Source organism: Lutzomyia longipalpis, chromosome 1, assembly GCF_024334085.1.
Source record: "Lutzomyia longipalpis isolate SR_M1_2022 chromosome 1, ASM2433408v1".
Taxonomy (NCBI): domain Eukaryota; kingdom Metazoa; phylum Arthropoda; class Insecta; order Diptera; family Psychodidae; genus Lutzomyia; species Lutzomyia longipalpis.
In genome coordinates, this window is record NC_074707.1 from 45466248 (window position 1) to 45490770 (window position 24523).

Consider the following 24523-nt stretch of genomic DNA (forward strand, 5'->3'; position numbering starts at 1 on the left):
ATGAGAAAGATCTCTGAAGAGGTCTGGAAATATAATTTTCCTTTATAAACACGAATAAAGTAATAATGTGTCAAAATTTTATAAAATTTTTCTCAGAATACCAAAAATCTTATATTCTGACGAATTGTACGAAAAGAAAAGATTTATATCAGAATCTATCCCATTGATTTAATTAATCCTTTTTAACAGAGATTTTTAAAATATTTCAAAACCATTTTTTTGCCCAATAATGCAATTAAAACTTCTTATTTTTGTGGTGTTTTTAGAATATTTATTGTTGTATCAAGCGTAAAATCTCTCTCTACAATTTTTTCGTGTTCATTGACAAAAAACATTTAATACTGAATTTTCTTTGGTGTGTGCAATCAGTGCTTATGATTCATTTCTTTTTTTTTCTTTTTCTCTTCAACATGTGACTAATTGTTTTTTAATTCATTAATTTGTGAACGTCGAAAAAAAAATGAACACATTTTTTTCCTTTTGTAGCGTATTTTTTTTTGTTTAAATAAATATCCTCTTGAGAGTCGGCAGTGGAGTTAATTTTTTTTTTATTAATTTAATACCCGACTAGATGTGATTTCTTCGTAGTTCTACTTGTAGCGCGGACTGTAGCCACTGTGGTGGTGCTCATAATCTCTTCCGGAGTTTGGTGGCAAACTCAGAGAGACCGCACTATCCAATCTAAAAGAAATAATAAATAATTAATCTTTGATTTATTTTTTATTCTTTAAAATTTATTTATTACCTCCTAGTTTCACTTTCGAGAGTTATGGGATCAAGAGGTTCTTGCGCAACATGACGCAAGCTATCCCCGAGTGTTTGACGCAACTGCTGCATCTCTCTCCCAGCCCTTGTACTCCTCAAGATGTAATGCTGCCTCCGTTTAGCTTCCTGAGCTAATTGCTCACGAAGCATGGAGATCTTTGGCAGAAAAAAAATCAAAAATAATTACAGACAAAAACTAAAAGGAAAATCTCAAGTAATTTCTCACCTGATTTTCCAAACGAAGCACCTGTTGACGGTGGGACTGCTCTCTGGCATCAAGTAAACGTTCAGCCTGCAGTTGAGCCGAACGATACTTCTCCGCATCTCCAGGAAGGCATTTGGGGATTTCAGCCATTTTTGCCTTTGCTCTCGCCAATTCACTCTCCTTCTCCGCCAGCATTGTCTCCAATCTCCTCACCTTCATCCTCAAATCCCTATTCTCCTGCTCAATGAGTGTATGATCTAGGCCACAATTGAAGCTTGATCCTCCCATGCCGTGGCGTGAATGTGATGTGTCTGTCTCCAAACGATTCGAATCCATCTCCCCACGTCCATCGTAGAGACTCTTCTCGGATCTATCAAATTGCACCTGACCAGAGAATTTGCTGCTTCTCTCCAAGTTTCTCTTCTCATTCTCCAGTGTTCTCACTTTTTCATTGAGTGCATCTACACGATTTCTCAGTTCAGACCTCTCGCGCTGCATCTGCCTCAGGGCATCTCCATCGGGTCCATTGGGTGCTGTTGCGGAGATTTGATCAGCATTCTCCTGATTCCACTTTGCAATCCTCAGCTGTGACTCAAGGGCTGATTTCTGTACTTCCAACTCTGCAACTTGCTCCTGAAGGCGCTGAACTGAATCCTGCTGCCCCTGCTGTGTCCTCCTCAAATCATTTGCTGCACTTTGAGCTGCTTCTAGTCGCTCAGCAAGAATACGTCGCTCATTCTCACTATTGCTGAGCGTCTTTTGGATCTGCTTGAGTTTATCATGCCCCGCAAGGACACTGTGACCCTGCTCTGAGCGTTCTTTGTGCAGACAATTTATTTCTGCACGTAGCTCTGTCTCTGTGATGGCTGCACTCTGAAGGCGCTCCTTGAGTTGATCAACGGTCGTCTTCAACGCAATACATCTAACAATTGCAAAAATTTATTTTAAAAAATATTTTCTTCATTTGAGTTTAGTCATTTCTACCTGTCTTCTAGCTGCGTTGATGCACGCCCTTGATTCTCAAATCTCTCCTGGAGACTCCTCAGGTTGTTGTCCTTCTCATGAAGGGCCATCTGGAGTCTCTGAATATCCCCTTCGAGTGCCACACGCTGCAAATCCAATTTTGATGCACGATTCTCGCATCTTGCTAGCTCCTCCTGCAAATGTCGCTTTTCACTCTCCAACCGACTCACAGATTGCCTACATTTCTCAAGACGTTCCTCACACTGTGCCCGCTCTTCGGCCGTGTTAGCCAGCGACAGCTCCAAACTATTGACTTTCTCCCTCAACATATTCAGATCTTCGGTCTTTTGACGCAAATTCTCCTCAACAACCTGCAATGCTGATGCTTTCTGATTCAATTTTGCCTCCACATTGGCTTTCTCCTCCTGAACCGAACGAAGAATTTGCTGGAGTTTTGAAATCTTGTTTTCCCCCTTTGACTGCACTTCTGCTGCTTCCTGAAGTTGCTTCTTTGCCGTAGCCAGTTGAGCTTTGAAATCATCCTTCTCACGTTCAATTTGAGCCACTTGTTGCATTAGTGCTCGCACACCTTTACGCACCATCTCGGGATCAACATCAATGAGTGGTCCGTCACCTGCAACGCTGCGGCAGTCGTAGTCATGTCCCCCACGAGCTGGGCTGTATCTCCTCGATGGGCTGAGCAGGCGGTACGGGAGGCTCACTGTGCCGTCCAATTGAATTCCCGCAATGCGTCGCAAAGTGTGAGCGATAGAACTCAATCTATTCTCCACCTCTCTCTTTGCACTCTCCGTTTGAATGAGTTGCTCATCGAGGGCACGAACACGTCCCTCGCAGCCACCAAGGCGTGCCTTTAGCTCCTGAATTTGCTGCGTTGCATCAGCTAGGCATACCTCAAGGTTGTGCTTCTGATCCTCAAGACGCTTCTCACGGCATCTCCCCTCATCCATACGCTGCAGCAATTCCTGCTCCCTACCGTGCCATCTGTGCTCATCCTGATTCAATTTACACCTCGATCGACCCAATTCCTGACGTGTTGCATGGAGATTTGCATCCAAATCAGCCAATTGCTTCTTCACCTGATGCAACTCTGCCTGCGTGCGTTCTTTCTCTTCCATTTCATTCGTTAAACGTGCATGGAGTTCCTTCTCAACAACATCCTTCTGCGAAGCATTTGAGGACATCTTTTGCAAATTATTCTGAGCCTGTTGCAACTCTTGATTGAGTTTTGCGATATTGTTATCGGCTTCTTTCAGCAATGTTGACAGGCGTGTCTTCTCAACTTCATTGGAAGTTCGAGCTTCCTCCAAACTTGCAATTTTCTGCTGTGCTTCCTCATGAAGACGAGCTGCTTCCCGCCGTTGCCCCTCAACACGCTTCACGTGATCCCTCAAATCTCTATTAGTATTCGCGTATTTGTCTTTCTCAATATTACTATCCGCTAGAGCACGTCTTGTGTCGGTTAGTTCCTTGCGGGCAGCTTCAACGCCATTTTCAGCTTAAAATTTATTTTTTTTAAAGAACGTTTTTTTTTTTGGGAAATAAGAGAAAATACTTACTTTCTTTGAGCTTTCGTACCGTCTCAATTAATTGATTATTCAAGGAATCACCTCTGTCCTCACAGAGACGAATCTGAACACGAAGTTCCTCATTCTCCTTCTGAGCTGCTTCGCGTTCTTCGCGAAGGGAACTCAGGTAGGATTCCAACTTGTGGAGATCCTCTTCGTGTTTTTGCCTACAAATTTTTCTTATTTTATTTTGCAATTCATTGATAATTTTTTTCTGTATAAAAGCACTACGAAGCACCACAAAAATAAAGAAAATTCAAAAAGCAAAAAACAAACACTGACAAACAAACCGTTAAAAAGCACAAGGAATAAATAAAAAGACATGCAGCAAGAAAAAAATGTTCTTCTATTTCCTATAAGAAAATTTTCTTAAAATCCGATTAAAAAAAAATATAAAAATAAACCAAAAGTTCAAAGAAAAGATTAACTCACCTGCATTCCTCCATCTTCGCTTTGAGACGTGTAATTTCCTCCCTGAGCTGATTGATTGTCGTTCTATCTTTCTCAGCTCTAGCTGCACCCTCTCTCCGCAATCTCTCAGATGTTTCATTTTCAGCCATTAAATCCCTGGACATGGCATCGAGACGTTCAACAACTGCCTGCTTATCCCTATGAGCCAGCATGAGAGCTTGTTGCTTATCATTCTCCGCTCTTATCATTACTTCCTCATGCTGCTGACATAGTGCCTCCACGTGCATCTGCAGCTGCTCATAGCGCTCCTTAAGTGCCTCAATTTCAGCATCTTTTGCCCCCTGAAGAGCCTGCAGGGAGGTCTGCATGCGCTTTTCCAGTGAAGCCCTTATTTGTTCCTTCTCCTCATTGAGCTTCTTGGCATTTTCTTCTGCCATCGCCTTGAGATTGGCAATTTTCTGCAGGAATTCCGCTTCTTGATTTGCAGCTGCATTTGTTAGTTGAATCTTCATGTCCTGTGCACGACGTTCACTACTTTCGAGATCTTTTGTAAGACGTGCAATTTGATTTCTCATTGATTCTTGTTTAATCAGCAATTCCTGCACTTCATGCTCAAGTTGTTCCTTCTTCACCTCTGTGGCTTCGAGGGTTGTATTGGTGTCAAAGAGAACAGCTTCTAGGGCTTCCTTTTCACTCCTCAGGGATGCAAGTTGTTCCTGAAAGGGACATGAAAAACATAAATCTGGGTTATTGCATAAAGGGGTAATTCCAAGTGGAAAACATTGGGCATAAATGGCACCATGCGTCAGTGGTGTAATGGTTAGCATAGTTGCCTTCCAAGCAGTTGATCCGAGTTCGATTCTCGGCTGACGCACGCTTTTTTTTGCTACTTGAGAGTGTTTTTTACCTGAAGACGCTGAAGATCCTTCTCCTGCCCCTCAATTACCACCATTTTCTCCTCATTCTCCTTGACAAGATCCTCAAGGTTACGATTGAGCCGACTATTGGTCTCATTGGATTGCTCCATGCGCTGCCGGAGTCTCATTAGTTCCTCACCTAAGCCTTCCTTCTTGCGCGTGATAACCGTGAGTTGATTGGTAACATCTCCACGTTCCCGGGAAATCTGCACTAATTCCTGTTCCACCTTATCCTTGTCAATCTCAAGGAATTTCAACTTCTCACTCAGCGAAAGTCTCTCGGAATCCAAATCAAGACGAGCCTGCTCTGCGGAGATTAATTCCTTCTTCAGTGATGCCACATCTGTGGTTAATTCCGATGCTTGCTTCTTCAGCTTATTTCGCTCTTCCTCCACTTCTGCCATTTGATCCTTTAGCTTCTTCACCTCCAGCGTGAGCGTATCCCCGGAACAACTACTCTTCTCAAGACGTTCATACACTTCCGACTTCTCAATTGCCATCTTCTCCAGCTCAAATTCCACATCGCATTTTTGCTTCTCAGTCAATGCTAAAAGACTCTCAACTTCCATTCGTTGTTGCTCCAGTAAATCCCGCGACAAATAAACTTTATTCAGCTCTTCCCGAAGAGTTATTGTCTCCTCCCTGAGACGACTTGTACGTTCCTCTTCAGCTCTGGAAGGAAAAAGAAATTTATTTTGCAAAAAAAGTTTTGTAAAAAAAAGCTGAAAGCGAACTGCCGTGACCAGGAATCGAACCTGGGCTTTCTCGGCCACAACGAGATGTCATAACCACTAGACGATCACGGCTACGCCGCTATGTATATAACTCGTTCAAGTCACCCATAAATGTTGCAGAAAGTATTCCACGCTATACATAGAAATCAACATAGGAATGTATAGAAGAATCCTTTCCCACAATTTTAATTAATTCCCAACAATTAAATTTAAATTAAATCATTGCAAAAATATTCAAAAAATCCCCAAAAATCTCTAAAATAATTTCCAAAAGTAATTTCATATAAATAATTTATATGAGAATAATTTGTGAAAAAATTCCCATAAATATCCGCGTTTTTCCCTTATAATTATCCAATTGAAAGAAAATTCAGCAGGTAATTGCATTAGGTATGAAAAATAAATAAAAGAAAATCGATAAAAAATTTTGCCTTGAAGTAAAAAGTGAGCTGCCTCATTGCCATAGATCGCGTGGCCTAATGGATAAGGCGTCGGACTTCGGATCCGAAGATTGCAGGTTCAAGTCCTGTCGCGATCGAAAAATTCTTTTTTCTTTTTAATTTTTTTTTCCTTAAAGGAATTTACCTTAAATTCATTTCGAGAATTTCTTTATCCTTCATTGAACGCTGCATCTCCAATTCGAGAATTTTCTTCTCCTCATCGAGTGAATCAATGAGTTTCTGCATTTTACTGTTGTGATTTTGGAGCTTCTCATAGTCACAATTGAGGGAATCCATCTGCAATGTTAAATGTTTTTTCTTTAAGAAATAATTTCTCTTGCAAAAAATGGGCAAAAAAGTTAACTCACCATTGAATTCAATTCAACTTTTCCCCTTTCCATTGATTGCTTATCCATTCTCATACCCTCCAGGGATTTTTGCAGGGCATCCCGCTCCTTGCAGAGCTCAGAAAGTTGATAATTCGTTGCATCCATCTTTTCGGTCATCTCTGTTAATTTTGTCGTGAGAATATCACGTGTATTTTCCGTGGATTCCAATTGTTTCTTTGTCATGTTGAGAGCATCGGTGTTTGTCTGTAGCTTCACTTGAAGGTCATGAATTGAGAGTTGGTACTTGTGCAGAGCCGCCTGGACAGCAGAGATGGTACCTTCGGCAAAAGCCTGAGATGTACGACATCCTCCACGCTTTGGAGATCTATGCAGAGAAGCAAACACAAAATTATCTTTTGAAAGTAAATTCCCTGAGAGAATCCCTACCTTGGAGGAAGCCCAGAGCCCTGCGAGAGGTGCATGTGGGTAGCCGGGGGTTCCACATCATTTGAAGCATCAGCATCTTGGACAACAGCATGAGCTATATCCCTCAGAGCATGCTGAAGGCGCTCAATTTCATCATTGAGTCGCTGTGCCTGTGCTGCCTGAGCTTCAGCATGCATACAGCGGTCTTCGAGTGTCTTCAGCTCATGCATCATCTGCTGCATCTTCTGATCCCTCTGCTCAATCTCAATCTTACTCGTCTCATACTGCACCTTCAGCGATGCCAGCTGCGACTTGAGATCCATATTATCGCGTTCAATTTGCATCTGATTGGCTTCCTCATAGCGACTAGCTTGCTTAAGGTTAACCGTCACCCCACTACAGGCGCTAGAAACCTCCCTATTAATTCCCATCATTTCGTAGCGCATCTTATTGAGGTCTGTCTTCAGCGACGTCTGCATGTCCTTAAAGTTCCTCTTCACCGAAACCACCTCTCGCCACATTCGCAGCAAACGCGTATGCTCGTTGTTGTAGTAATCATTAAATGCCTAAAGTAAAATTAAGTATTTTTCATTCATTAAAAAAGCAGGATCAGAAGGATAAAGTCTGCCTAAGTCGTAACAAAAATTGTCAAGGCCGACAGACATCTAGCATCGTGTGCTAGTGCTAAACCATTCATCAGTTCCTGCTTAAAACCCCAAGAAGGATCAACCTAATTCAACCCTGATTGCACACTTAAGTCTTTTTGTGAGTGTTGCACTCATGAAGTATACGGCTCTGGAATGTAAAGTCTCAAAATTGACTTTATGCTGTAAGTTTAACTCCGCAGTTAAACCACGAGAAGAAAATTAACGTCGAAAAATTTTTGCTTATTTCAAACACAAATCGTCATAAAGAAAATTCAGAAATTTTCTCTAATCTATTTAATTAGTTTAATGTGGTCAATTCATTGGAAATTGAATCACTTTTTGGAACACTTGATAAGATTTTATGAAAATGAGAAAAGTAGGCGGGGAAAAAATAAAATTTGTTTCAAAATAGCGCAGATGACGAATTAATTAATTTGATAAAGAAAATACAGTGAAGACACAAATGATAAAATAATTCAATTAATGACCCAAATTCACTCATTAATGTATGATGGACTACAAAACCTACCTGTTCTTCCTCCTTCCATTCATTCTCCTTAGCCAACATATCATCTCTGAGAGCTTCCCAATCTGTTGTTAATTTCTGCAAATCCGTCGTTAGCATCTCATTTGTACGATGAGATTCCTCCAATTGTTGCCGCAGTAGCTGATTCTGGGCAAGAAGTTGTTCGCATCTTAAAGAAAGCACAGGGTCAATCATCATAATTGCACCACCACAGTAAATTCTTCTTAATTATGGACACAAAGTTAGAAGATTTGGACACCAAAAGAACTGAACTTTAATCGTTTTTAAAGAAATTTTCTCAATGCGCCATTTTGTTTGTTCAATTTTGTCGTCTTTTAATAAATTGGCCGTAACCCCCATAGAAAATTGATTTTGCACAATTTTAGCTTCAAATTGTTGAAAGGTTATTGAATTGGTAAATCAATGACCTTAAATTTTGATTTCTATAGTGGTTGTGGGTGGGTATTTACCTTAGACGCTCCTCCTCGAGGCGCCGAACGACATCATCCCCATTCTCATGATGATAGCTATGCACAGGCGGTGATGGTTGCTCACATGTAACAGGACACGGTAAACTCAGGGGTGCTGCACTAGCTGAGTGCCCTGAAGGTGGTGGAAGTGGAATAGCAGCCATCGAACTGGGTTGCTATTGAGAGAAGAGAAATTCATCTTTAAAGAATCCCTCCCAGGCTGATTCAAGAAGGTTTGTATCTTACATGAGATGGAGTCGGTGTACCCGGGCAAACACCCCTTGATGGATAGGAGGGCACTGGAGGGAGAGTTTCATGTACCTGCCCCTCGAGATCTGTACATCTCTGCTTGTACTGCATCACCTTCGATTGAAGACGACTCACGAGATTGGCCTGATTCTGTTGGGCCTGCTTGTACGTATCCAAGCGTCTGCGGTAGCTATTTGCCTCCTCCTGCAGACGTTGCCTGAGTTCCTGATTTTGGCGCAAAAGTGTCGCCGTCTCACCGGGTGCTGGACTCGCCATTCTCACTGAGCGTCCCCCACTTGTGGGATTATCACCAATGCGTGTTTTACCGAATGGACGCGAAAAGGGCTTCTTCTTGTCTAAATCCTCGTTACTATTTGATCGTCTAAGGGTACTTGAACCATTCTCCTTTGCCAGCTGCAATGAAATTCACACCAAAATTTAAATTTAAAAGAAAAAGAAAAAATAATTCTTTTCACCGAAGCAGGGGGTAGACAAAGCCCTTTTTTACCCGAACACAGCAAATAATGGCGGACGGTTTGCAAAGAAATTACAGGAAGAAAATGACGTCATTTTATTTCCGAAAAGTGAATCGAAATTTTTAAAATCAGTTTTAGTGCATTAATCTTCGTGAGACACCCCTCAAAAGCTATCAATCGATAGAATATTAAATTATCTATCCAGTAGTGGTGGATTTTTTCAGATTGAAGCATTTTCCTGGGTGTCTCAGCGAGTGAGCAGTGAATTCCTATGGAAATAGAGTCTTTGTCTACCCCCTGCACCGAAGCCACCCACATCAAAAGACACGGATTTGGCTTTCTTCATAACTTCCCGGTGCAACACTCAAAGGTCGACTAGCACGTGTTGGTGCAAAACAAATCCAACCCTTGGTAACCATATAAGTGCTTTCACGGTGGACAAATTTCCAACATAGAGGGGTGAAAGAAAAAACCACCCCCTCACATACATATATATACTCCATCGTACAACAAATTAATTATGAATGAAGCACACTTTAGGCGATATATATAATGCACCTTCCCCTATATTAATACATTCCCGCGCTTCCGATTTATTACATACACACCCGCCTATGTAATGTACGTCCGCTTAATGCTTCGTCACGTTCTAAGTGAATGTATAGTGACGAATCAATTTGTAGAACGATGAATTGAGAAGTGTGCAAACCGATATAGATTCAATAAATTCAATAAACAAACCACAATTTAAAACTTTATGCAGATTTTCATAATCAGAAGCAAACTTTTCATCATTTACTGATTCTTAAGGGGTTACATACTTTTTGGGATTTACACTTTTTGGGATTTTTTTTCTTTTAATAAATTCTAAAAAATAAAAGACCGAGTTAAGGTATTTTAGTTAATTTTGATAAAGTTTTCCTGAAGCACTGAAACTGATAAAGTTTAGAGAGTGCAGTGAGGCAAAAAAAAAAATCACTCAAGTGTTTAGGAAAAGCTGAAAATATTATATTTTCCAGTGTAAAATAGTAAAATGATTAGAGAAAGAGTTGTAAGCAAGGGATGTTCTTCATCTGTTGAATATTTTGATTCTTTTAACAAATCATCCAAATATTGGATGAACCCCTTTGCTCAAAACCGGATAACTTTTTTCGGTTTGAACTTAACACTTTCTAGGCTAGAATTTAGCACTCTTTTAGGCTTAAATTCAGTACTTTTTAAGCTGAGAGTTGAGTACTTATTGTAAGATTTTTCTACTCTATCTGAGTCTTTTTAAGAGTTAAAATCAAACAACTTTTCGGCTTGAATTAAATACTTTTTAAAAGAAATTAGGACGTTTTAGGTTTAAATTCAGTATTTAAGCTTGAATTTAGTACTTTTTAGACTTTTACTCATTTCGTGTTATTTCTATTCAGATAAACATCCCATGATAATAGGGGCAAAAAAAATCATAGGGAAATTCGGAGGCATTGGCAAATACGAAAATTTCAGCCTTTCCCAAAACTTCGAATGAATTTTTTTGCCCAACTCTCTCCTTATCATTCTTACAGTGAATTTTTCTCTTAATCCCCAATAGAGCCTACAAAAGATATTTTATGCCAAAACATAATATTTTATTAATTTGTTCGACATGTTCGTTTTGCCCCCAATAAAATGTCTAATAATTAAAATAAAACATCCCAACCACTGAATCACCTTGTTTTTTTGCAGGGACTAATAAGAAAAAGTTTTACTGTAATATTCGGCATGAGAAATCGAAAGCAATTTCCATCAAATTTTCTTTTTTTTTTTTATCCATATCCCGTGTCTTTTTAGCATGGAAAGCGTGTGCACACGAAAGGTTTTCTCTTCCTCAACCCCCAAAAGAAACCTCCCCCTCTCCCAACACACACCACGTGTAAATAATCATTTACATGCACCTCCACGGTATTGTACATAAAAACCATTTCCGAAAAAGAAGGATAACTGAACCTTTGCACGCATGATAAAGTTTGTCACATTGAGACTTTTATCGCTATTTTCTCTTTTATTTTATTAAATAGCGATCGCAGTGCAAGATAGTGGGACAAACTATTATTTACTAAAAATAACAAAATATATACCATGCAATATTTATGGGATTTCACGTTTGACTTACAACGTCCGTGCGAAAAGCGCTAAAGGGAATTTTTTGCGGTACCCCACAACTCCTCATATTTAGCCCAAATTCCTCTCACTAATCTATTTTATTGGAATTCACTGAGCAAATAAAATTCAAATTCGCATGTAGGCGCAATAAAAGTGTCTCCAAAGTAAGAAGGAAGATGAAGGAAGGGGAGAAGAAATCAAAATTCCACCCAGAATTGCTCCTTATCGTCACTCTGTGCAAAATTTTATACATTGCCGAGGTCAAAGTGGATCATTTTCTTATGTAATTCAGTGCAATAATTACCCACGATATTTTTGTTTGTGAACCCACACACAAGATTAATTTAAAATATAAATTTCATTCCCACTAATGACATGTTTATACATCATTTCAAATCAAAATGACAGAAATAAACTTATTTTTTTGAACGCATATTATATTTTTATTTTAAAAAAAGTGCTATGAGTTGTCTGAAATTGTTGCTATGTAAGGAGAAAGCACTTTCTTTGCACGTGATTGAAAATTCTGGTATATAGAATTCATTTTTGTAAGAATTACTATCCCCACAAGATTAAAAAGGATTTTTTTTAGAAAGATCTGAATTAATTTTCGAGATATTGAGATTAAAAAGAATCTTCTATTTAAGAAATTAGTGAATAAGACAGATCTAGATTTAAGACAGAACCAGAATTGAACTTTAATCAATTCACTTCAGCTTTGAATTCAGATCCTTAATCTTGAATTTTTTGGTCCAAAAAAAAATCTGGTTTATTTGAGTGAAAATCTACAAAATGAAGGAGAGAGAAAAGGGGTCGATCCCGTCAAAAACCTTTCTTATTCTTTTCTTACAATTATAGGGAGTTGTAAAAATTGTGGTATTCTGAGAAAAATATTTTGATAGTTTGCTTCCTTTTCTAAACACGACAATAGGACAATTAGATTCAGTTGTCATAATCTTACGTCTTTCAAGAACTGAGAAAAAGATTATTACAAGAATCTCTAATCATTTAACGTTTTTTAGTTAAAAGGAAAGACGTAAAAAAAGGATTTTGAAACACGATAAATAATCCTGAAAAATGAAACTTAAAGATTTTTCTCGTATTTTACATTTTCTTTTTTTTAACCGGAAAAATCTAGAAACAGGAAATTTCTAGGAAAAGCTACAATTCTAAAATAAATAAAACAATCCTAATTACAAGTAGATACTAAAAATTAGTTTTAGAAACTTTCTGCATCACTTATGAAAAGACTTTTCCCATGAAAATTAAACTCTTTCTCGCAGCAAAACTCCATTATGTATTGCATAATCAGCGAAGCATTTTGGTTTACATAGAATCCACAAAGTACATGCAAATGCACTGAAATGTGGTGATAAGACACAACCAATATAGAGTTCACAATGTAAAGCTATAGTCATTCGGGTAATACATCACTCGCCATAGTTAAATCAATTTTCCCTAATTGGACTGCACGGTGAAAAGTAAGAAAATAGTTTTCTCTCCACGGGGGTAATAACATGCAAACACAAATATTTGCAAAGCAACTTTTGAAAATTCTATACACACAGCATTTTCAGCATAATCAGCTCATATCATCTCCATATAATTATTGTTTTCAGCAAACATTTGGGTGCATAAAATTGCATATTATTTCACAGTGTGTTTGTGTTTTTCATGGGGTGTGATATGGTACAAAAATTAAGGGCATATACACACGGTGTGTGGACTTTATTTGATTTTGTACAAAATTTTGTGGAATCCCTCAGGGAGAATATTTTATATATACGTAGGTAGGTACATACATATACATGTCCTCTATATCAATTTATATATAAAAGATAGGGATTATATTCGGAAAATATAGTAATCGACCAAATAAGAATGTCTGGAAAATGGAGTTTCCCGGGTACAATGGGTTTGTTTTATTAGTGAGCAATTTTATGAGGACAATTTCCGCTATTGACTAACAATTTATACAATTTTTTTTCACGAAAAAAGGATAATAAATCCTTTAACGAGTATTTTTTTATGGGCTGTTTGATAAAAAATAATTTATTTTATTGAAATTTCAGTTGATTCTCCATAAAATATTTCTTTTTATTAACAAAAAAAAATAATTAAAATTGAGCTTGGAAGAAAAAAAAAGAAGTTAAACTTACACGGGACATGTCTCCTTTGAACTTGTCACAGTTCAACTTCTCAAAGTTAGCCGCTAAGCATTTAACACAACACTTGCCAACACAATTTTGCTCCTTGTGCACGGAAATTTGCTTTTTTTGTGATAATTTTAAATGGCGATAGTTTGAAGTTGAAACAAGTATAAAGGATTTATTTGTGAAATTTTTCCTCCCAACTGCCCACCTAGCCTCCGAATTCCACACCACCTTAACAGGAACTGACTCTGTTGGTTTGCAAATCTGCAAATAGCACAGTGGGAGTTGTTTCTTTGAATTCGATTCATTTATAACGTTTCTCCTGGCAACCGCACTAATATTTGTGGTGTCTTCTCCGGGTGCCCCATTGCCATTACTTGAAATTCCTCCATAATACTCTCGCGGTGATGACAATGGGGTGGGCCTAGCGACTGTTGAACCGCACAAAAAACACGAAAAAGAAGTTGAGATGAGGCGCACGAAGAAATCGTTCCAACAACCCCCCAAAAAATATATATTGAGAGCGTCCGTGGAATGGGAGGAGAAAGATAAATTTGTTATTATTATTATACTAAAAGACTTCTCTTAAAAAAATAAACCACAAGACTTCCTGCGAACTTGCGACATGCAAACATTTTTGACAATTTTTTCTTTATCTTTCTTGTAATAAGGTTGGTGCAAAAGTTTTTACCCAGATTAGCCAACTGTAAGTTAGTTACTGTTAGTAATTTGACTTTGAATTTCTTAAATTAGGATTAAAAGTTTTTGATTTCATAAAAGTCAAATGATTCGATTAAACGACTTAGAACTTATTTTGCTTTTGAAGAATTTTGGTTAAGAATTAACGTTTCTAGATAATTTTCAAATCAGATTTAGCGTAAAATGTCCCAAAAGTCTCGGTCAAATCTGGTTGAAGAGAAATTAAGGAATTTTACTTAACTGTTTTGTACTTTTTGAAGAAATATCTTAAAGTTCTTTATACTGAATAACCTGATGAACATCTATAAGAATAACTTGTTTAGGATTGTAAAACATTAGGCGATCTTTGAAAGTACATTTGGTAAAGAATTGTTATAGAAGAAAACAAATTAACTTCTAATATCTATCTACTTAATTAATTTTCAAACAAAGAATTATGATTCTAACTTTTAGAACAATTATTTCACTTCCAAAACATAAAATACTGAAAAATACTTTTGTAAATTAACTTCTTTGTTCAAAAACTTTTGCACCAACATTTTTTCAATCCACTTTTCACGAAATAATTATTCTGATATCCTTAATGCTATATTTACGTGAATTCTTGGTGGAATTTAGCGATATTTTTAAATATTGCTTGGGTGTTGTTGAAAAATGGAAACCTCGCCTCGACCGTGCCCTCAATGTTCCGAGAAATTCTTCACAATTTTGGCTATTTTGCATTTTGTACTTGAAATTCTTTTTTATTTTAATTTTAGAAATTGAGAAAAATCCTTCAAGGAATTCTATTTTCCCATCAAAATGTTCTCAAGTCGGTTGTTTGGCCAAAACTGAAGCTATTTCCAATTTTTTCGCACCTTAAGTAATTTCCGTAATTTCATTCCAATACCCATTTTTTTTTTGCTTTGTAATTCCCTTTTCAAAAGTCCAGTGTAGAGGAATATACGGTGAATTGGCAGTTTTACGTAAGTTGTCATGGTGCTCAATAGAATTAGTTTATATTCTGGATGTAGAACTAATTTACTTTTATAAATCTCCCCCTTATCGGTATAGGCTCGCAATGTTTTGTCTATGAACCACGTTTTTTTTTCGTGTAAAACGATTTTAGTCGCTTCTCCTCAATATTTCTCTTAAATGTAGGGTTAAACGAAAAAATTGCAAGCATTCAAAACTTGCGAATTTTTCTTCAGTCTTCAATAAATTACAAGAAAGAATATCTCTTAATTTATAAGGAATGCTATTCAAGCATTTATGGATGTTGCCTTAATTCAAGGAAATTATTTTGATCATTTAAATGTTTCAAAACATTGGTGTTTATGTTTCACAAAACATTAACTCGAATACTTTAAAACATTAAAAGGGGAAACATTACCGGCTTTTGTTCTATGCGATTTCAGTGAAAAATTGTAAATTTTTATTCCCATTTCCTACATTTTTAATTTTTTAAAAAATAATTCAAGTCAAAATTGTTTCCTTGAACCAGGACAACACTCATATGTATGCCTGGTGTAGCCTCCTTTTTCATGCAATAAAATTAATTTTTCGCATAGCCCTGTGGGCAATATCTTCAATGCCTTACACTCTTTCGTCGTCTTATCACACATATATTTTATATTGCAGATTTCAGCATGGATCATCCACATGAATTAAAATTGAACTCTGCTCCCACCACATAAATTCCTTCCTTGTTGCTTGCATCTTTTTTCTGTGCCATCATGTCACGTCTCTCTCACTCCCTGAAATCGCCACGCACTTTGATCACTCAATTGACCTTTGGTGACGGGGGCGGGAATGGATTATTATTATATAACCCATGGCTATCATCTAAAATTCCGCGTGTGCTTTTTTCCTCTCTCTCTCTTTTTGCTGGTTGAGGAAATAAAAAAAAAGAAAGAAACTTTCTTGCTGTCGAAAAATAGCATCAAATCAATTTGTATGCTAACGACCATGAAGAATTTTTGGTAGCAAAATGTAATTTAGCGGAAATGAACTCATCTTCTTCCACAAATGGAATAACCTTTGTAAAGCTTTTCATAAAGAAGAATTATTTCAGTTTGGCATGCAATTTTCCAAAGTGGGTCTATATTGGCACCTTATTATGGAAAATTTAGAGAAATCTTTGAGAATTGCGGTGACTACAAAGTATCCCCTTTATAACATTTTTAATCAATTAAACGAAATTTTGATTTATATGTGTGTAGTGTGTTCTCTGGAAAACATGAAAATCAGCACTCAATTCGGGACAAGAAAAAAGAACTTTGTGGAAATTTATAGTGCAAGAAATTGCTTCAAAAACTTTCACAAACTTCTCAACGACAGCTTCATGCCTCGCCATTCCCTGACTTTTAGACATTCTTAGCTCTCTCTCGCTGCATTGCAAGGAGCAGAAAGTTGTGCTATTTCGCCACAAAATTAAGTTTTTTGGCGTGTTTTAGCATAGAAGCAAGAAAAAAAAATTCACAAAATTACCCCAGACGACGAGAATTTATTTCAGACAAAATTATCTCTCTTCACATATTTTAAATGCAAGAAAGCACAAAAAGGAAAACAAGTGAAATTTTTGCAGAGCGCACTGCAGGTCCCCACACAAACTGATTATAGCTGCCTTATCAGCCATAATATGAATATTAAAAGCGCGGCATGAAGGTTAATTTTCTCGCCTTATTTACAAATCATTTCGCATTTATTTAACGTTATATTATATATTTATTATTTCAATATTAAATGGATTTTTTAAATCAACTGCAATCACTCACATTAAATATATTTACATGATGTTCTTTTTTTTGTCTTCCATTTAATTAGGTATATATAATTTCAGTGACTTTTTTTATTAAAAAGTTTCATGTATATGTGTATACGTGATGTTCTTCTTGTCGACAGGATGGAAGAGAAAAATAATCTCACGGACAAAGTTCATTGATGCAAAAGCTCTTACGAAAAAAAATTAAATGAGTACATCCGTAATGTATTTTTTTATTCGAATAAAATAATTATTGATAGGAAAAAATATATATTTCCAAACAATGCACGTCCAAGTTTAATTTTTTAGGGATTTCCTTCAAAATAAACCTTTCTTATGCTGCTACCTTTAGCACATTCAAACCTATTCCAATTCAATAATCAATAAATTTTTGCAAAGAAGAATGGTGATTGTGTGGAATGTATAAATTTTTTTCAGCTTGATTGTATCGCTATATATGTTTGTATATTTATAGGAGGAGTAGATAGATATAGAAAATATTAGGTAAGTAAAGAGCACGCAAACAACCGTTTGATATAAATCAAATGAAAACTCCTTTTTCGCCATTTCTATTATGATGAGTTTGTTTTCCTAGCTACATTGAATTTATGAATATAGTATATACAGAAGAGGAAGTATGTGCCTACATATAAAATATATCTATATATAGAGACATTGCAATAAAGTAAAAAAAAAAATAGAAAAGGGATTAAACAAAAGAGCTAAACTAAAAGCTTCATATATCGCCATACACTAATGCATCCAAAATCACTGATTATTAAATTTTTCAAACCTCAAAGCTAAAAAAAAAATATTTTTAAATCCTTGAGAATTTTCTGTTTCAAGATTTATATTGCTGTGTAGTTTAAAATTAATTTATTTAATTTTAATTATGTGTAATTTAATTTTTAATTTAATGATAAGAAAATAAAACTTTTTTTAAAAAATAAAAAGTTTAAATGTCTCTAAAAAAAACATAATTTTGCATGTTTCAAAAAAAAACTTTATTTTTCTTAAAAATGGTTTTTAAATATTTTTTTTATTCATTTGTAAACATAGTTAAACCCTAATACTACGCAATGTGTGCTTGATTATGCCACCCATATATACATAATTCATTATGAATGAAACATATTTTAAAAGCAAAAATAAAAAGAAACTAAAGAATATTTTTTAAGTCATCCTTCTTCCTTCCGCAAAATAATTCCTTTTTATTTTATTTTCTGATGCAAGATTTCATATTAAGAGATTTCCATCACTTTTGATTGATATGCCTGTGAAACCGCGTGAATTTTCTCACTAAATATAACATCGCAGGATTATTTTGAGTTCATTATCCTGCACAAATGCCCACAAATCAATATGTTATGTATATTGAGGTAATTGTACCTACAGCCAAGTATTTCTGTCGTCCATATAACTTATGGTATTTGCATGATTTTTGTTTTATTTCCTAATATAAAATTTATTTTGGTAGGTACCCCTATAGAGGTATTAGTTTCCCCTTCAATATTGGTCCCATTCATAAGTTTCTTTTTTTTAGAATATTGAATAAAAAATATTTATAAAAAATCAATCTAAAGCTATTCAATAGATAACAATATGTGTAATAACAAATAAATAACAAATAAAATAGATTTTTTTTCTATAACAGAAATATATATAATATTATACATATAAATGGTTTTTTTGTCGTCTGCCAATACTTCAAAAATTCACATTCACTGGGACTTACAAAAATAAACTTGTCTCCTTTAGACTCAATGAAAACAATCTTTCAATAAAAATATCATTAAGAGGTATAAACTTTGAACTGTTTTTAATTACATGCCCACATTATCATTCAAAAAATTCATAAATAAAACACACAATCTGGAATTATGTTTCAATGAAGTAAAAAATAAAATAGAAAAAAGAGAGCCACATTTTATCTCTTTTGCTACACAAGTTCAATATTATATAGGAGTACAAAAATTACCATAAACATTAGCAAAAAAAAAATCATTTACTTTCTAATTTATTGTACTGTAGCGTTACATAATTCTAATAAAATATTATGCCTCTTAAAAAATACATATTATATTAAAGATTTTACTTAAATTCTAATCTCAATCAAACGGGCGTTCTGTCATGTATTTTGCAATATATATTATGTATAAATCAGAGTTTAACTTTTTTTGCATTGCAACAAGTCATGTGTGCGTTATAGAAATTCTCTAAAAGTCCCAAGTCCAGAGACTTTTGCTCTAAAATGTGAATTATACAGGAATTTCATCATCACCAACTCAATTCCCCGACATTTTACATTTTCAGCGTAGTTTAGTAGTATTTTGGCTACTAGTTGGGTGAATCAATAAGTTTCTTTTGCTTTAATTTTTATGCTGAAAGTATTTTTCACAGATCAGATTTCCTAGATTCACGTGAGTCAGACATAGAATGTTGCATAATTTCAATGCCTGATGAAAAAGAAAACGTCCTCGAAGCGTCTTATAAAAAATAAAATAGAAAAGGAAATTTCCTATTAATCAAAATCTTAAGCCGAAAACTTCCTGACCTCCCAACAACCGCCAAAGTGATTTCCACTGGTGAGGAAAACACGAGAATAATAGTTGGTGATATGGACTGAAAAAAGATCACAAAGCACACACAAATTTAATCTCACGAGTTGAGGGAAAAAAAACTTAGTGGATGGTTTAATGAACTGGTGCCGTCATTGTGGTTGCTGTGTGTCTCGATGCTTGCCTCTTCTGCAGGAATTGCTTAACCGAGTTGAAGGGCAACTGGAAGTGGTAGTACGCACAATAGGGGAGTGGATCCCAAAAGACAAACAAAGCCTCTCGCTTATCCAGTACTGTACCAATAAGTTTCCCCACTGCATCCACGGATGGGTGACGTAGTGTATTGATAACTGCCTCATGCATCCAATACCTGCCACCCTCCTGGACAAGAGGTCCCGAATTTTGTCGTGAAAAATGCGGGCAGGGCTTCCATAGTACACGAGGATGTACACCAGTGTAGCAAATATACGGCAGAGACACCCCAATGCGGGTTCCCATTGGCAGAAGATTCCCACTGAGGTCACACTTAACAAGCCTGAAGCTAATGTGTGCATTTATAGGACGTTGGAAGCGGATTTTATTGAAGAAATCCTTGAGCCACTTCTCCACCTCCTCATTGCATTCCGGGACGAGACTTTTTGTGTCTGAATTCACGAGGCACGTCACATTTGCCACTACTCGCGATTCCTTGATTGTCGTGCACGTGATGTAGTGCGATCCGGGTAGATCACGGATCACCATCCAAGGACGTTGTTCACTAATCTCATGCGTGAGCCTCAAGTCGCGTCTGTTGCTGGGCAATATGAATTTATTGCGCTCCAATATCCCCATTGGGCCGGCTGAGATGATGATATTCCTAAACCCAGACAACCATCCAATGTCATACAGGCGGAAAAGATCCTCCTTACTCTGAACAATCCGATGGGGTGGTAGAGCTATTCCATTTGCACGACATTTCACCATAAGCTCCATTATATCATCGAGTACCGTCACTTCCTGTGCTCCCGGGATGAAGGATAAACATCCCAGAAGTTCCAAATGAGGCTTTGCCAGAGCATCGTAGTGTGCAGCACTCGTTGTACACACGGGAATGTAAAAGGATGGCTTTTCCTTCTCAACAATCTCACACAGAGCTGCCACGTATTCATGTGGTGAATCAGGAACCGGTGATGGAACAGTGTAGAATTTACTCACGGCCGTGGAGAATCTGGCTAAACCGAAGAGTCCTTCAAATTCAAAAACAACCACACGAGATCCAGCTGTGTAGAAATTCCTTGCAAGATGGAGTGTCTGGATGGTGCTTCCACCACTTATTAGCACTGTGCGCTTTCGGCGATTCCTCTCAGCGGATGGTGTGTGCAGGCGAATGAGGATCCACTTGAAGAAGGTCAACGGGAAACCCAGGAGCTTCCAAAAAATCCACAATCCAGCTGATATCCAAAAAGTCGGAGCTGCAATGCGAAAAGGATTCCACACGAATCCAGAAACACGTCGAAAGATCATTTGGAAGATTTTGAGGAGGAAAATTGGCCACCACAGGAGTAGACGAAAGAAGAGTCCATGGGATTCCGTTTGATATGTTGTATCCTGAAATCTTATGGGTTCATCCACAGCACGATCCTCAGGGATTAGCGTGAAGGTGCTCGAGTAGCTACGTCGCAATGTTGAAGGTGGTGATGTGGACAGTGGCGACGTGGATGGCGATGAGGATGCTGGGGAGTTGTGACGAGAATTAAATGGTGTGTACTTTGGGCTGGAAGATCCTGCCCGTCCTTCATTGCGTGCCATCCAGGAACCAAATAAATTTTCAACGTTCGTATTTGGCATGATCACTTCTGATCTAACTTTTAGAATCTCTCAAAGAAGAAGAAAAAACTTTCACTATCACTATTTTCTTTTTATTCTTAAACACTCCTCCTTTGCTCCTTTCCTCAATCCCAACGAAATAAAATCACTGAATCCTTGTAATCATCGTTTCACTTGCACTTTTTTTCTCAACAGTCTCAACACAAAAAAAAATTTTTTATATTAAATAAATCCAACTTAAGGCGCTCTGGGAGAGAAGAGAACGAACAACTTGACGGAGCAAATGCAAGGGAACAACTGATGTGATCCCCTCTTGGCACATCTCATTTTAATGTTACGAGTAAATAAATAATCACATAAGAGAAATAATTCTAATATTTACAATTAGTGTTATCGATTTGTGGGTCTATGGACTGCGTGCGGGATGTGATCTCAGATTCACCAGTCAGACACAGTTCACAGCTCAATCGCAAAAATCGGAGCTAAACACAAACTCTGCCCCATGTACCAGGGCCGGCACTTCTCAATTCCCACCATATTACCACAAAATTATACTTTAGTCATGCTTTTGGGAAGAAATTCAGATTTTTTTTTGAAGAGAAATAACTTTTTAAATACCAGGGAATCATAGCTAGAAATCTACATTTAGGGATATTTTTTTTTGATTTTCTTTTAAATAAATTAAAAGACGTTGAAAGAGAATTTAGAGCCTTTTAATTCAAAAGAAACACCTGAATTTTCTGATTTTTTAACGGTTTTTAGAGACTCAAGCACTCTTATTCGAATCTTAGAGAAAAAGGAGAAAAATGTACCTTAAAATTAATTAGTTAAAAATTAATTAATTAATTTAGTTTTAGTCGAGTACCTGACTAATTCTAGCCTAGGTATATCGAATTTAATACAAATTGGAATATTAGGCATCTTTCACGTCTTAATCGTAACTAATTAGCTCAAAATCGAATCAGATCGATGGTTATACTCAAGTTTATTTCTTAGCCAACATTTCGATCCTTCCAGGATCATCTTCAGGCTATGTGACAGTAAATAAGAATTGTTCTAAAAATTGCAGATCTTACGAAGATCTTTTCATGAACTTCAGGATCAAAACAATAATTCTTAATAAAAGAAATCCACAGAACCAAAATTCCAGTAATTGAATAAGACTCCCTCCCTGCTTCATTTAATCTGGAAGCTCCCCATATAAAATTCATATCGGTTTGTAATTTATTTTATGTATTATACGAATTTGTTTACACATAATTCTTGCACTCATCATTGACTTTTTTTCCCTCGTCTTTTGGAAAGATAATAATGCGAGTGCGGCGATTGCTTCTCCCCAAAACACATGCATATTTCTTCCCTTCCCGCGAGGCCCCAACCAGTCATTACACAGACTTTCATTTACTACAAGTGCCCAATTATTCTACATAATTTTCTTTTTATTTTTAATCAAATTGTTAATTAATAAAAAAAAATTGTTGTTAATGTTGCACCTGCTTGTTTTACCATACACAGAAAATAAAAGTTCGTCGAAAGTTCGTAGAAGGTTCGTTATTTACCCATTGGCCTTATGGGAAAATCAACCTCCAGTTCGTAAAATGGGGTCTCACTCCTTTTTCGTAAAAAGGTTCGTAGTTTTGAACTCCAAATTCGTCAAATTCGCTTTTGAACTCCAAATTCGTAGTTTTTCACCTCCATGTTCGTGATGGTTCGTAAAGTCCTTTAATGAACAATTTGCCATCTTTGGCTCTTCCGGGAATAAATGTTAAAGATTTTTACCGCCTTTCTGGCCATTTCTGTTCATCTGGATTTTTGATACCATCACTAAACTTCCATATCTTCCTGATCCTCCTGACCAATACTGGATTTTATGCATTCCTTACTCAAAAGTTAGGGTTTTTTGCCGGATTTGTGGTAACTCCTCCTTGATAATGATGGAGTGACCTCCGGAATGACGATTTCACCCCCGGATTGTCCCAGGATCATCAAATCCTGGACAATTAGGGGAGGCTGGGGCAAAAATTTTAGTTTTTCGCCGGATTTGTGGTCACTCCTCCTTAGTAATGATGGAGTGATCTCCGGATTGGGGATCTCATCCCAGGCTTATCAAATCCTGAACAATTAGGGGAGGCTGGGGCAAAAATTTTAGTTTTTCGCCGGATTTGTGGTCACTTCTCCTTGGTAATGATGGAGTGACCTTCGGATTGGGGATCTCATCCCAGGCTTATCAAATCCTGGACAATTAGGGGAGGCTGGGGCAAAAATTTTAGTTTTTCGCCGGATTTGTGGTCACCTCATTGGTGATATTGCAGTGACCTCAATTTTTCGCGTCAGCATCCCCTCTTTAACCAGAATGTAACAATCCTGGGATGAGATCCTTAGTCCGGAGGTCACTTTATCATTACCAAGGAGAAGTGACCACAAAACTGGCGAAAAACCGACCATTTTGCACCAGCCTCCCCTATTTGTCCAGGATGTGACAATTCTGGGATGAGATCCCTAATCCGGAGGTCACTTCATCAATTCTAAGGAGGAGTGACCATAAAACTGGCGAAAAATCGACCATTTTGCACCAGCATCCCCTATTTCCCCAGGACTTGATAACCCTGGGACAATCCGGGGATGAAATCGTCATTCCGGAGGTCACTCCATCATTATCAAGGAGGAGCGACCACAAATCCGGCAAAAACTCCTAACTTTTGTGTAAGGAATGCATAAAATGTAGTATTGGTCAGGAGGATCAGGAGGATATGGAAGTTCAGTGATGGTATCAAATACCCAGATGAACAGAAATGGCCAGAAAGGCGGTAAAAATCTTTAACATTTATTCCCGGAAGAGCCAAAGATGGCAAATTGTTCATTAAAGGAATTTACGAACCATCACGAACATGGAGGTGAAAAACTACGAATTTGGAGTTCAAAAGCGAATTTGACGAATTTGGAGTTCAAAACTACGAACCTTTTTACGAAAAAGGAGTGAGACCCCATTTTACGAACTGGAGGTTGATTTTCCCATAAGACCAATGAGTAAATAACGAACCTTCTACGAACTTTCGACGAACTTTTATTTTCTGTGTAGAGTGAGTTAATTAATTAATTACTTTAAAGGCTTTATTGTAAAATCAAACTTACAGAATAAATTCTCTCTCACACCTGGAGGCACTTTGAGGGTTTTTAAACTACAATTAAGCACATTTTCTGGGTAAAAAGTCACATTTTGTACGAGGGTGTAAACAACCCAAACAACGGAGAGAATAAACAAACAACCCAAACATCGGCTACACTTCAGCGCA

At 37.0% G+C, this 24523-nt stretch overlaps 2 protein-coding genes and 3 non-coding genes across 7 annotated transcripts; 2 read left to right on the forward strand and 3 right to left on the reverse strand.

The window, feature by feature from the left end:
• Nucleotides 1-248: 248 nt before the first annotated feature.
• Nucleotides 249-24465, reverse strand: LOC129787752 (rootletin). Of its 3 annotated transcripts, none has more exons than XM_055823506.1 (14): nt 24363-24465; nt 8666-9082; nt 8420-8595; nt 7953-8118; nt 6798-7342; nt 6390-6735; nt 6167-6318; nt 4838-5519; nt 3952-4646; nt 3511-3686; nt 1955-3449; nt 992-1892; nt 746-921; nt 249-681 (listed from the first exon to the last, which is right to left on the reverse strand). In XM_055823506.1, the coding sequence occupies exons 2-14, from the start codon at nt 8942-8944 to the stop codon at nt 591-593; spliced, it is 5880 nt and encodes a 1959-aa protein (XP_055679481.1). In that variant the 5' UTR covers nt 8945-9082; nt 24363-24465; the 3' UTR covers nt 249-590. The 3 variants fall into 3 exon arrangements, with proteins under 3 accessions (XP_055679481.1, XP_055679480.1, XP_055679479.1); XM_055823505.1 differs by lacking the exon at nt 24363-24465 and adding an exon at nt 13431-13868; XM_055823504.1 differs by lacking the exon at nt 24363-24465 and adding an exon at nt 9461-9762.
• On the forward strand, nt 4733-4804 carry Trnag-ucc (transfer RNA glycine (anticodon UCC)). The gene has a single exon. It is a non-coding gene; the product is annotated as a tRNA-Gly (tRNA).
• Trnah-gug (transfer RNA histidin (anticodon GUG)) lies at nt 5582-5653 on the reverse strand. Its single transcript has one exon. It is a non-coding gene; the product is annotated as a tRNA-His (tRNA).
• Trnar-ucg (transfer RNA arginine (anticodon UCG)) lies at nt 6047-6119 on the forward strand. Its single transcript has one exon. It is a non-coding gene; the product is annotated as a tRNA-Arg (tRNA).
• Nucleotides 17080-21554, reverse strand: LOC129787754 (uncharacterized). The gene has a single exon (XM_055823515.1). It carries the CDS (start codon nt 21249-21251, stop codon nt 19560-19562), a length of 1692 nt encoding a protein of 563 aa, XP_055679490.1. The 5' UTR covers nt 21252-21554; the 3' UTR covers nt 17080-19559.
• Nucleotides 24466-24523: the final 58 nt, after the last annotated feature.